At 41.7% G+C, this 12,663-nt stretch overlaps 1 protein-coding gene across 1 annotated transcript in view; it reads left to right on the top strand.

The window, feature by feature from the left end:
* The window catches only part of drd3 (dopamine receptor D3), a 156,759-nt gene extending 147,920 nt beyond the window's left edge, over nucleotides 1-8,839 (top strand). Inside the window, exons 7-8 of the mRNA XM_034169444.1 lie at nucleotides 7,404-7,749; nucleotides 8,567-8,839. Coding sequence (XP_034025335.1) covers nucleotides 7,404-7,749; nucleotides 8,567-8,763 — 543 coding nt within the window. The 3' untranslated portion in view covers nucleotides 8,764-8,839. The remainder of the gene's footprint in view (nucleotides 1-7,403; nucleotides 7,750-8,566) is intronic.
* Nucleotides 8,840-12,663: the final 3,824 nt, after the last annotated feature.

Below are 12,663 nucleotides of genomic sequence, written 5' to 3'. Positions count from 1 at the left end.
TCAGTAATCATGTGTCTTAATGACATAAAATAATATGTTAAGATAACAGACAAAATCACAATTTACAGTGTAGTGTTCAGTAGTTATTTTTATCTATCTGTCTATCTACACTTCCAGTCAAAAGTTTGGAAACACTTTCCCATTCATTTAAATGATTGATGAAGATTTGATAGTTATGTCAGATGTTATCTTAGACTGAGCACACACTGGGGTGCTGAAAGGCCATTTGCTGATGGCATGCACATTTATTCTGCAAAAAGAAAACCCTCAAATGAGCCATCAATTGTCCTAATCTGTTGTGTATTTACTGAGTAAGGAGAAAGTCTCACAATGGTTTTCTTGGTTAGCATGGCAGCCATCTAGAAGCCTATTTCTCAGCTGTCGGGTTGAATTAGGATCCAGATAAGGGATGCATACACAGGTTTCTTGCAGATGAAAATATTTATTTACAGTCTTATGTAGTGTTCATTAGCACAGCTGCATAACAGACAGAACAAATCAAATACAGGATGAAATATACAACAGAACAAGAAAGTGAAACCAAAATTAAAGAATAGATAAAAGATGTGTCTGAGGATGATCCTGAAACTTTTCATCGCTACTGTAAATTAGTGATGACAAACCTGAAACACTGGTTTGGAACATTTTGGAGACCTGTGTATCAGAACTTTGAAACTCATGCAAGAACAACTCATACAAACTGATTTGTTCGTAAGTGGTCTGTTCAAGTGATTTCAATCAATTCAATCAATTTTATTTATATAGCGCCAAATCACAACAAACAGTTGCCCCAAGGCACTTTATATTGTAAGGCAAGGCCATACAATAATTACGTAAAAACCCCAACGGTCAAAATGACCCCCTGTGAGCAAGCACTTGGCGACAGTGGGAAGGAAAAACTCCCTTTTAACAGGAAGAAACCTCCAGCAGAACCAGGCTCAGGGAGGGGCAGTCTTCTGCTGGGACTGGTTGGGGCTGAGGGAGAGAACCAGGAAAAAGACATGCTGTGGAGGGGAGCAGAGATCAGTCACCAATGATTAAACGCAGAGTGGTGCATACAGAGCAAAAAGAGAAAGAAACACTCAGTGCATCATGGGAACCCCCCAGCGGTCTAAGTCTATAGCAGCATAACTAAGGGATGGTTCAGGGTCACCTGATCCAGCCCTAACTATAAGCTTTAGCAAAAAGGAAAGTTTTAAGCCTAATCTTAAAAGTAGAGAGGGTGTCTGTCTCCCTGATCTGAATTGGGAGCTGGTTCCACAGGAGAGGAGCCTGAAAGTTGAAGGCTCTGCCTCCCATTGTACTCTTACAAACCCTAGGAACTACAAGTAAGCCTGCAGTCTGAGAGCGAAGTGCTCTATTGGGGTGATATGGTACTATGAGGTCCCTAAGATAAGATGGGACCTGATTATTCAAAACCTTATAAGTAAGAAGAAGAATTTTAAATTCTATTCTAGAATTAACAGGAAGCCAATGAAGAGAGGCCAATATGGGTGAGATATGCTCTCTCCTTCTAGTCCCCGTTAGTACTCTAGCTGCAGCATTTTGAATTAACTGAAGGCTTTTCAGGGAACTTTTAGGACAACCTGATAATAATGAATTACAATAGTCCAGCCTAGAGGAAATAAATGCATGAATTAGTTTTTCAGCATCACTCTGAGACAAGACCTTTCTAATTTTAGAGATATTGCGTAAATGCAAAAAAGCAGTCCTACATATTTGTTTAATATGCGCATTGAATGATATATCCTGATAAAAAATGACTCCAAGATTTCTCACAGTATTACTAGAGGTCAGGGTAATGCCATCCAGAGTAAGGATCTGGTTAGACACCATGTTTCTAAGATTTGTGGGGCCAAGTACAATAACTTCAGTTTTATCTGAGTTTAAAAGCAGGAAATTAGAGGTCATCCATGTCTTTATGTCTGTAAGACAATCCTGCAGTTTAGCTAATTGGTGTGTGTCCTCTGGCTTCATGGATAGATAAAGCTGGGTATCATCTGCGTAACAATGAAAATTTAAGCAATGCCGTCTAATAATACTGCCTAAGGGAAGCATGTATAAAATTAATAAAATTGGTCCTAGCACTGAACCTTGTGGAACTCCATAATTAACCTTAGTCTGTGAAGAAGATTCCCCATTTACATGAACAAATTGTAATCTATTAGATAAATATGAATCAAACCACCGCAGCGCAGTGCCTTTAATACCTATGCATGCTCTAATCTCTGTAATAAAATTTTATGGTCAACAGTATCAAAAGCAGCACTGAGGTCTAACAGAACAAGCACAGAGATGAGTCCACTGTCTGAGGCCATAAGAAGATCATTTGTAACCTTCACTAATGCTGTTTCTGTACTATGATGAATTCTAAAATCTGACTGAAACTCTTCAAATAGACCATTCCTCTGCAGATGATCAGTTAGCTGTTTTACAACTACCCTTTCAAGAATTTTTGAGAGAAAAGGAAGGTTGGAGATTGGCCTATAATTAGCTAAGATAGCTGGGTCAAGTGATGGCTTTTTAAGTAATGGTTTAATTACTGCCACCTTAAAAGCCCGTGGTACATAGCCAACTAATAAAGATAGATTGATCATATTTAAGATCGAAGCATTAAATAATGGTAGGGCTTCCTTGAGCAGCCTGGTAGGAATGGGGTCTAATAGACATGTTGATGGTTTGGATGAGGTAACTAATGAAAATAACTCAGACAGAACAATCGGAGAGAAAGAGTCTAACCAAATACCGGCATCACTGAAAGCAGCCAAAGATAACGATATGTCTTTGGGATGGTTATGAGTAATTTTTTCTCTAATAGTTAAAATTTTATTAGCAAAGAAAGTCATGAAGTCATTACTAGTTAAAGTTAAAGGAATACTCGGCTCAATAGAGCTCTGACTCTTTGTCAGCCTGGCTACAGTGCTGAAAAGAAACCTGGGGTTGTTCTTATTTTCTTCAATTAGTGATGAGTAGAAAGATGTCCTAGCTTTACGGAGGGCTTTTTTATAGAGCAACAGACTCTTTTTCCAGGCTAAGTGAAGATCTTCTAAATTAGTGAGATGCCATTTCCTCTCCAACTTACGGGTTATCTGCTTTAAGCTGCGAGTTTGTGAGTTATACCACAGAGTCAGGCACTTCTGATTTAAAGCTCTCTTTTTCAGAGGAGCTACAGCATCCAAAGTTGTCTTCAATGAGGATGTAAAACTACTGACGAGATACTCTATCTCACTTACATAGTTTAGGTAGCTACTCTGCACTGTGTTGGTATATGGCATTAGAGAACATAAAGAAGGAATCATATCCTTAAACCTAGTTACAGTGCTTTCTGAAAGACTTCTAGTGTAATGAAACTTATTCCCCACTGCTGTGTAGTCCATCAGAGTAAATGTAAATGTTATTAAGAAATGATCAGACAGAAGGGAGTTTTCAGGGAATACTGTTAAGTCTTCAATTTCCATACCATAAGTCAGAACAAGATCTAAGATATGATTAAAGTGGTGGGTGGACTCATTTACATTTTGAGCAAAGCCAATTGAGTCTAATAATAGATTAAATGCAGTGTTGAGGCTGTCATTGTCAGTATCTGTGTGGATGTTAAAATTGCCCACTATAATTATCTTATCTGAGCTAAGCACTAAGTCAGACAAAAGGTCTGAAAATTCACAGAGAAACTCACAGTAACGACCAGGTGGACGATAGATAATAACAAATAAAACTGGTTTTTGGGACTTCCAATTTGGATGGACAAGACTAAGAGTCAAGCTTTCAAATGAATTAAAGCTCTGTCTGGGTTTTTGATTAATTAATAAGCTGGAATGGAAGATTGCTGCTAATCCTCCGCCTCGGCCCGTGCTACGAGCATTCTGGCAGTTAGTGTGACTCGGGGGTGTTGACTCATTTAAACTAACATATTCATCCTGCTGTAACCAGGTTTCTGTAAGGCAGAATAAATCAATATGTTGATCAATTATTATATCATTTACTAACAGGGACTTAGAAGAGAGAGACCTAATGTTTAATAGACCACATTTAACTGTTTTAGTCTGTGGTGCAGTTGAAGGTGCTATATTATTTTTTCTTTTTTAATTTTTATGCTTAAATAGATTTTTGCTGGTTATTGGTGGTCTGGGAGCAGGCACCGTCTCTACGGGGATGGGGTAATGAGGGGATGGCAGCGGGAGAGAAGCTGTAGAGAGGTGTGTAAGACTACAACTCTGCTTCCTGGTCCCAACCCTGGATAGTCACGGTTTGGAGGATTTAAGAAAATTGGCCAGATTTCTAGAAATGAGAGCTGCTCCATCCAAAGTGGGATGGATGCCGTCTCTCCTAAGAAGACCAGGTTTTCCCCAGAAGCTTTGCCAATTATCTATGAAGCCCACCTCATTTTTTGGACACCACTCAGACAGCCAGCAATTCAAGGAGAACATGCGGCTAAACATGTCACTCCCGGTCCGATTGGGGAGGGGCCCAGAGAAAACTATAGAGTCCGACATTGTTTTTGCAAAGTTACACACCGATTCAATGTTAATTTTAGTGACCTCCGATTGGCATAACCGGGTGTCATTACTGCCGACGTGAATTACAATCTTACCAAATTTACGCTTAGCCTTAGCCAGCAGTTTCAAATTTCCTTCAATGTCGCCTGCTCTGGCCCCTGGAAGACAACTGACTATGGTTGCTGGTGTCGCTAACTTCACATTTCTCAAAACAGAGTCGCCAATAACCAGAGTTTGATCCTCGGCGGGTGTGTCGTCGAGTGGGGAAAAACGGTTAGAAATGTGAACGGGTTGGCGGTGTACACGGGGCTTCTGTTTAGAACTACGCTTCCTCCTCACAGTCACCCAGTCGGCCTGCTTTCCCGGCTGCTCAGGATCTGCCAGAGGGAAACTAACGGCGGCTAAGCTACCTTGGTCCGCACCGACTACAGGGGCCTGGCTAGCTGTAGAATTTTCCATGGTGTGGAGCCGAGTCTCCAATTCGCCCAGCCTGGCCTCCAAAGCTACGAATAAGCTACACTTATTACAAGTGCCATTACTGCTAAAGGAGGCCGAGGAATAACTAAACATTTCACACCCAGAGCAGAAAAGTGCGGGAGAGACAGGAGAAGCCACCATGCTAAACCGGCTAAGAGCTAGTAGCTGCGCTAAGCTAGCGGATTCCTAAAAACACACAAAGTGAATAATGTGTAAATAATTTAGAGGTGATTCAGCAGAGGGAGTGCTTTAGTTAAGGCACATGAAGATTACACTGTGAAACAAATCATTATCTAGTTAACTAGATCAATCTAACTGCACAGATTAAACAGCTAACAGATACAGCAAAACGCCGCTGTGCTCCGGAACAGGAAGTGATACAATACCGCAGTGAGAACCAACCACCAGTAGAGACAAGCAAGAGCTCTAATTTAAGAGAACTTCTAACATTCACTAATTTTCTTGAATTTTGAGTTATTTCTGATTCTGGGAGCACACACTGGTGCTGCTGATTTGCCATATCCACAACACCATAGAACTGCCTTGGGTCCTGGATGGCAACCACCCAGGCAGACAACCGGTCCAGTCCCACACCTGTAAATATCTATTTATCTGTCACAGCCAGGTGAAACATGGGTGCCCCCTCGGTGCTCTCCAGCTACTGGGGTCCTCAGCACTCAGACACCTGCATGCTGGATGATGTACAGAGAAACAAGCCACATGGCCAAAATGCCCAAGCTTACATTCCCTCATAATGCAAGTGATACTCCTCATCTTAGTCTCTCTTCATAACCGCTCGTTTGATACAACTTCATTGTAGCAGTATCCAAGGATCCTTTGAAGACGCCGAGTACATCGTCACCTGAAGTCACTGGTTAGCGCCCAAGTCTCACATCCTTACATCAAGACAGGCAGACGCAGGTCCCTAAAGGATATCGGCATCACCAAACACCTCCGTCCAGTGACCTCATGACTCCTAAACTCCCCCCAGGTGCCTCTCAAGCTCAAAGGCCAAGGACCCAGTCACTGCTGAGGTGTGAACAAAATTTATGACTGATCCAAAACTATAGTAGCCGTCTGTTGTCATCAGAATTTTATTGTATACTTCATCACTTTGAAGCAGTTTTTGGTATGAAAATCCAACATAAATTACATGTCATAATTCCATTGCCATATGCTGTGTAATGCTACAATTGGGAATTATGATATAATTTTAAGTTTATTCACATACTGGAACAATATCTGTATCGATCATTATCTGAGGGTCAGCTGAAAAGTTCTGCCGCCTGATTATTTCAGTAACAAGCAAGATACTCACATGAATCATATATCTGCCTAAGGTTTGGAATGTTCTCAATCAGGTGCTGTCATTACTTTTCCACATAGTCATCTTTCCTTTCCACACGCGTCCATCAACACCGGGCAAGTTTTTCCATCCAGTCAGTGAAGAAATCAGGTGTCTTCTCTCAGCACAGCTGTTTGCACCGGTGCATCATTAGTGTAACATGTCCCTTCAGGTGTTATTTCAGCTTCAGAACAACTTGGAGAGCAGGAGAGCCAGACTGTGTGGTAGGATCGCTTGAAATTGGAACCGCTGCAGTGTGTCCTGTTTTTATCGACTCGTGTGCAAATGAGTATTGTCATGCTCAAGAACTGCATCTTTCCAAGGATCCACTTGAAGCCACTCCAAGTGTGTAAACGGCTTTTGCAAATTGTCCACATATCGGTCAGAGATGACAGTGCTGCTGTGCCCCAAAAATTCTGTGAAGACTGTGCCGTCTCATCTGCACTCCTGACTGTACTGACATTGACACAGGTGCCGCCATAGACAACAATCACTGAATTCATTGAATTCAAATGCACGTCTGTGTATGTTGCCATTATATTATGTTGAAGGCAGTTTTCTGCATGCCTGAAATTGCAAGCAAAAACTGTGGTGTCGCAATAAATAGTCAATAAGTAAAGGATTATTCTACCAGTTTCATATCTTGCTTGTTACTGCAACAATTGCATTGGAGGCAAAACGTTTCACTATATATCTTATTGTAAAAATATATTTACAATAACATGTTCATTTATTAGCACTGCAAAAGTGAAACACAAATATGGACTGGTTGTCTGCCTGGGTGGTTGTCATCCAGGACACATGACACCACAAAGCACAACCCTGCTGCCACAGGGAGAGTCAGACCAGTGCAGGAGACATTACACACACACACACACACACACACACACACACACACACCCCCCACACACACACACACTCATCGAGTGGACAAGCCGTAGTCCAGTCTGGCCTGCACACAGAATTGTGGGATGCTTAACATGAAACCCCCACCATATGTGACTGGCAATGGATGTTAAGAGCTTTTAAACATTTTTATAATGTCGCTTTCCAATAACCCCGTTATGCATTATTTGTTCCAACAGAAGGCTGTGGAATCTTCAGGGCCTTCCAAATCCAGCCTGCATTCAGTATGCCTGTGGCACCAACGACCAAAGACGGGGCCTGTAGAGAACTCTATATTGCCACCAGTGAGCATTCAGAACTACTGTAGCATGAGCCATGCCTCCTGCATCCGCACGGAGCAAGGGGATGGGGAGGTGGAGGAGACCACCCAGAATGAGCAGCCTCCTGTCAGGAGCAGCTGTGAGGTGAAGGACATGTCCAATGGGCGGACACACACGGCACTGCGATTAACACCCAGCAGCCAGCGATTCAGGACCATGCATGCGCGGGAGAAGAAGGCCACGCAGATGCTTGCCATTGTACTTGGTGAGTGGAGTGTATTTAATAACGACATATTTTCTTTTGATTTGCTGCAACATCCCAGAGTTTTCTGCTGTTTACAATCAAAACTGATAAAACATTTGGACCATCTGTTGTGCACGCTCGCCTTGGAGTAATGCTGTGAGCGCATTCGTTTTTGTGTGCTGTGTGTTTGTCTGAGCTGTAATAAATCCACTTGTAATAAGGAGTCCGGCTGGCTTCAGCGTGCACACGGCCACATGTTGCACCTCCTGTCATAGCTTCCACACATCATAATTATCAGCCACGTGGATGTAGGTCTTCTGCAGCTAAACACCACGGCACAAAAACACAACTAGAGGTGTGTGATTACATTACACTGGTGTTCTTGAAAACTGCGATGCAAACAGCCACAGTGATCTCAGTCCAGCACACAAACACACCTGCATCTCAGTCAAATGGCTGTTACTTTTCTGCCACACTGTGCCCTCAATTACTTTGACTGAATTTTGGCTCATGCTGCTGTTGTCGCACTCGTATACGGAATAAGACATTGGCTGCTCAGTGTAAGTAGTTTCACACTGTGCCCATGAAGCCACACCAAGTGAAATTTAATTGGGAACTAAAAATGATTTACTTGCATGTGAGTAACTCTCCCCCCACCTACTCATTTTCTTCTACCCACCTTCTTCACACTTTCCAACACTTCTTCCCACATTTCATCTACTCTACAAACACTTTCTTGCACATTTGTCCCCCCCCATCTACAAACCACTTTGCACTTGGTCGTTTCATCACATTTCCATCCCCCATTTGCTCTCTTTCTGCTCTCCCGTTGCTCCAGGGGTGTTTCTCATCTGCTGGCTGCCATTCTTTGTGACTCACGTTCTGAACACTCACTGCGGGACATGCTACGTGCCACCTGCGCTTTACAGCGCGTTCACATGGCTGGGCTACGTCAACAGTGCCCTCAACCCAGTTATCTACACCACCTTCAACATCGAGTTCAGACGGGCTTTCATCAAGCTCCTCAGCTGCTGAGCAGAACCACGAGTCAGGAAACTAAAGAGGAAACTCACGCGAGGTGCATTTAGTAAACCGTCATCTCCAGATAAACACGCCCCTGCTTTGCTGAGAGGATTTCTGCAGTAAGAGCAAAATGAAATATAAACATGAACTCACTCATGTTTAGAATTTACCTGATACGTGTTTTAGTAAATATTTTCAACAAGACTTGGACGTTATATCAACTGACAGCACAAAGCGCGGAGTATTTTTGTGGATACATAGCATACAGTTTGTGTCCTTCACTTCAATGCGGCCCTGATCGAAGCATGTTTCAATGCAGAGATGAGACTCTGAAGCTGATAAATCGATGTTGGAGCCGTGGACCACCTCTGAATTCATGTCGCTTGACGTGGCACTGTGTGGACGGACTCACCTACTCCACGAGTCCCCCTTCATGTCAGCAGTGATTCAGCAGTGCATGCACAAACTGCAATTCAGTGTTCGCTTGAATTGTGTCTGAAGGTTCATTTTCTTGCCCCAGATAAGCCATGTATAATTTTCAATCTTACTGATGTGGAGGAGGTGTGCTCAGTGTGAAGCCTCCAGAATTACAATGTGAGATTTTAATGTGATGCACAGTGAAAAGATTTTTTTTTTTAAGGCTCTGCCTGTTATTAACAATCCCCTCTGTGATTTCGAGCTCCCTGCTGGCTGTTCTAATGATCTGATAGAGGAGCTTTGTGAATCCGACAGATTAGGCAGGATTGTAAATGCTGTGGTGGACAGGTTTGTCATGAACTAAACATTTTCTGCAGTGTGCTGTAAATAAAAACTGATGAAATGTTTCCCAGGTTTAAAGTGACCATATCTATACTTGCACATGTCCGTATTTACATAATAGATATACATAATATATATACTCGCCCTTTTGATAATTTTCATGTTGTGAATTTAAAGAAATTCTACTCCTGCTATAACAGAGGTTAGTTTGTATGTGCAACCCCTGGCAAAAATTATGGAATCACCCTGTAAATTTCCATCCCCCAAACTAAAACCTGCATCAAATCAGATCTGCTCGTTGACATTGACCCTATGTGTCTTTTTGCAAGGAACGTTTTCACAGTTTTTGCTCTATGGCAAGATGCATTATCATCTTGAAAAATGATTTCATCATCCCCAAACATCCTTTCAATTGTCCAAAATATCAACGTAAACTTGTGCATTTATTGATGATGTAATGACAGCCATCTCCCCAGTGCCTTTACCTGACATGCAGCCCCATATCATCAATGACTGTGGAAATTTAGATGTTCTCTTCAGGCAGTCATCTTTATAAATCTCATTGGAACAGCATCAAACAAAACTTCCAGCATCATCACCTTGCCCAATGCAGATTTGAGATTCATCACTGAATATCACTTTCATCCAGTCATCCACAGTCCACGATTGCTTTTCCTTAGCCCATTGTAACCTTGTTTATTCTGTTTAGGTGTTAATGATGGCTTTTGTTTAGCTTTTCTGTATGTAAATCCCATTTCCTTTAGGCGGTTTCTTACAGTTCAGTCATAGACGTTGACTCCAGTTTCCTCCCATTCGTTCCTCATTTGTTTTGTTGTGCATTTTTGGATTTTTGAGACATATTGCTTTAAGTTTTCTGTCTTGACGCTTTGATGTCTTCCTTGGTCTACCAGTATGTTTGCCTTTAACAACCTTCCCATGTTTTTTGTATTTGGTCCTGAGTTTAGACACAGCTGACTGTGAACAACCAACATCTTTTGCAACATTGCGTGATGATTTACTCTCTTTTAAGAATTTGATAATCCTCTCCTTTGTTTCAACTGACATCTCTCGTGTTGGAGCCATGATTCATGTCAGTCCACTTGGTGCAACAGCTCTCCAAGGTGTGATCACTCCTTTTTAGATGCAGACTAATGAGCAGATCTGATATGATGCAGGTGTTAGTTTTGGGAATGAAAATTTACAGGGTGATTCCATAATTTTTTCCTTAGAATTGAGTGATTCCATATTTTTTTCCTCTGCTTGCTCTAAAAAAGTAACGGTTACTGACTGCCACAATCTTTTTTTCTTGATTTCTTATAGTGTTTCTTAAAGCCAGAAAGTTGCCATTTGAAATGACTTTAGTTTTGTGTCATGTCTGTGATCTGCTTTTTTTCTACAAAATTAAACAACTGAATGAACATCCTCCGAGGCCGGTGATTCCATAATTTTTGCCAGGGGTTGTATGATGTGTCTCTGTGTGTGACAAAAATGTCATCTTATGATGTGATCCATTATGTTCATGATGACTTAATTGTCTGTTGCAAAGCATTAATCCTGATTGATGGAGCTCTTGAATAAGCTGCTGGTACTCGGTGGAAAGAATGATATGGGTTACTGTTACAGCAAATTATGGAAAAGCAGAAACTACAGTAAGGTTAGGTTTGTGGGTCTATGAAAATGTGTAGAATTAATGCCAAACTAGTTTGCCACTCAGTGCTGATTTTTTGACTCATGTTGAAATGTTATTTATTTAACTTTTACTGTTAAATGTTGGAGTTTCAAGTTAAACATCCCAGAAACTCCACAGTTCTGACTGTACCTGTAAAAATTCCTGTGCAATAAGTAAATTTATGGCTTAATCTGTTTGCTTTTGACGCCAGGTGATTTGCACAGTCACGCCGCAACACAGTCTGGAAAGATCTCATCACATTATCAAAGTAACGAGTACTTGAGGGTAAGCAAGGCATTATGCAGGACAGATTGTTTGCACTCATTCATTTTCTATACCCACTTATTCCATTTAAGCATCACGGGGAACATGTTGCATCCAAAATTCAAATTCGTTGAACATTGTGCACGCTGTAAGTGTCTGACACCACAGGGAAAACCAAAACAGAAAGGTTGATTTGTATAGGACATTGCATTGTGCGACACACCTTCACAACAAGTAGTAAGCTTCCATGGTCTCAGATAAAGCCCTACTGGAAGAAGAAGCTCCTTGACTCACCACTTGAAGCTTGCTCCAAAGCAGAGCACATTTCCATAGAAGTCCATGTTAAAATGTCAAACTTAGAGCAGAAATAATCGTTTTTATAGCCTGGTAAAAAAAAACAATCTGGTCTCCTCGATAACAACTGTATGAGGGGTGAATTTTTTACTAACTTCTTAGTTTAAGATGTTTTAAGCCATAACGTTCTGTAAAATTGGGGGCATGGTCACTTTAAGTGAATCTGCCTCTCTGTTTCTGCCTCTCATACCGTCGGTCACTCAGAAGCCGCTGGCAGTGGCTGCTAGTTGCTGTGGAGTGTTGTGTCTGTTTTTGTTGGGAGTATTTTATTACAAACACCTGGAATGATACGGCTTGTTGTGTGGTGAAATGTCTGAATAGATCATCTAAGACGTCTCTGCTGCAATTGTCGTGCTGAGTGAAATTCTCGTGGTATTTAATGTTGTACGATAACGGCGTTACAACTTTTAGCAGATAAGTAGCCTAATCCGTTATGCGCCATTAATGCATGATTACTGAGAGAAAATAAAGAGCTCATAACTTTTAATGTCCACACCAAAGCAAACATTAGGAGAACCACAGCATAGTCCCCAAAAATATAATTTAATAAAAACTCCAACTGAGGATTGCCTGTTACCGCTAAGGTTCAGACTCAAACACAGGGGTGTGTTCAGGTTTCTTTTGCCACACTCTGAGCCACCCACACTCCAACCCCTTTATACAGCAGTGAGTTCATCGTGAATCAGCGTTACCACTGCTGCCAACATGCTGGCGCCCAGACATGGGCTTTATATCGGCTGTTCCGTGTCTCAGTAGAAAACCCATAGGTGACATCCTGCAGGCTTTGTCCAGTACATATACAGTCTATGCTTCAGAGACACACCGAGCGGCACACCTTCTGTGAAGGGAGAAGGGGCGTGGTGAGT

The sequence above is a fragment of the Thalassophryne amazonica genome, chromosome 1 (assembly GCF_902500255.1).
Source record: "Thalassophryne amazonica chromosome 1, fThaAma1.1, whole genome shotgun sequence".
Classification (NCBI taxonomy): Eukaryota; Metazoa; Chordata; class Actinopteri; order Batrachoidiformes; family Batrachoididae; genus Thalassophryne; species Thalassophryne amazonica.
This window is presented reverse-complemented; position numbering and strand designations above follow the sequence as displayed.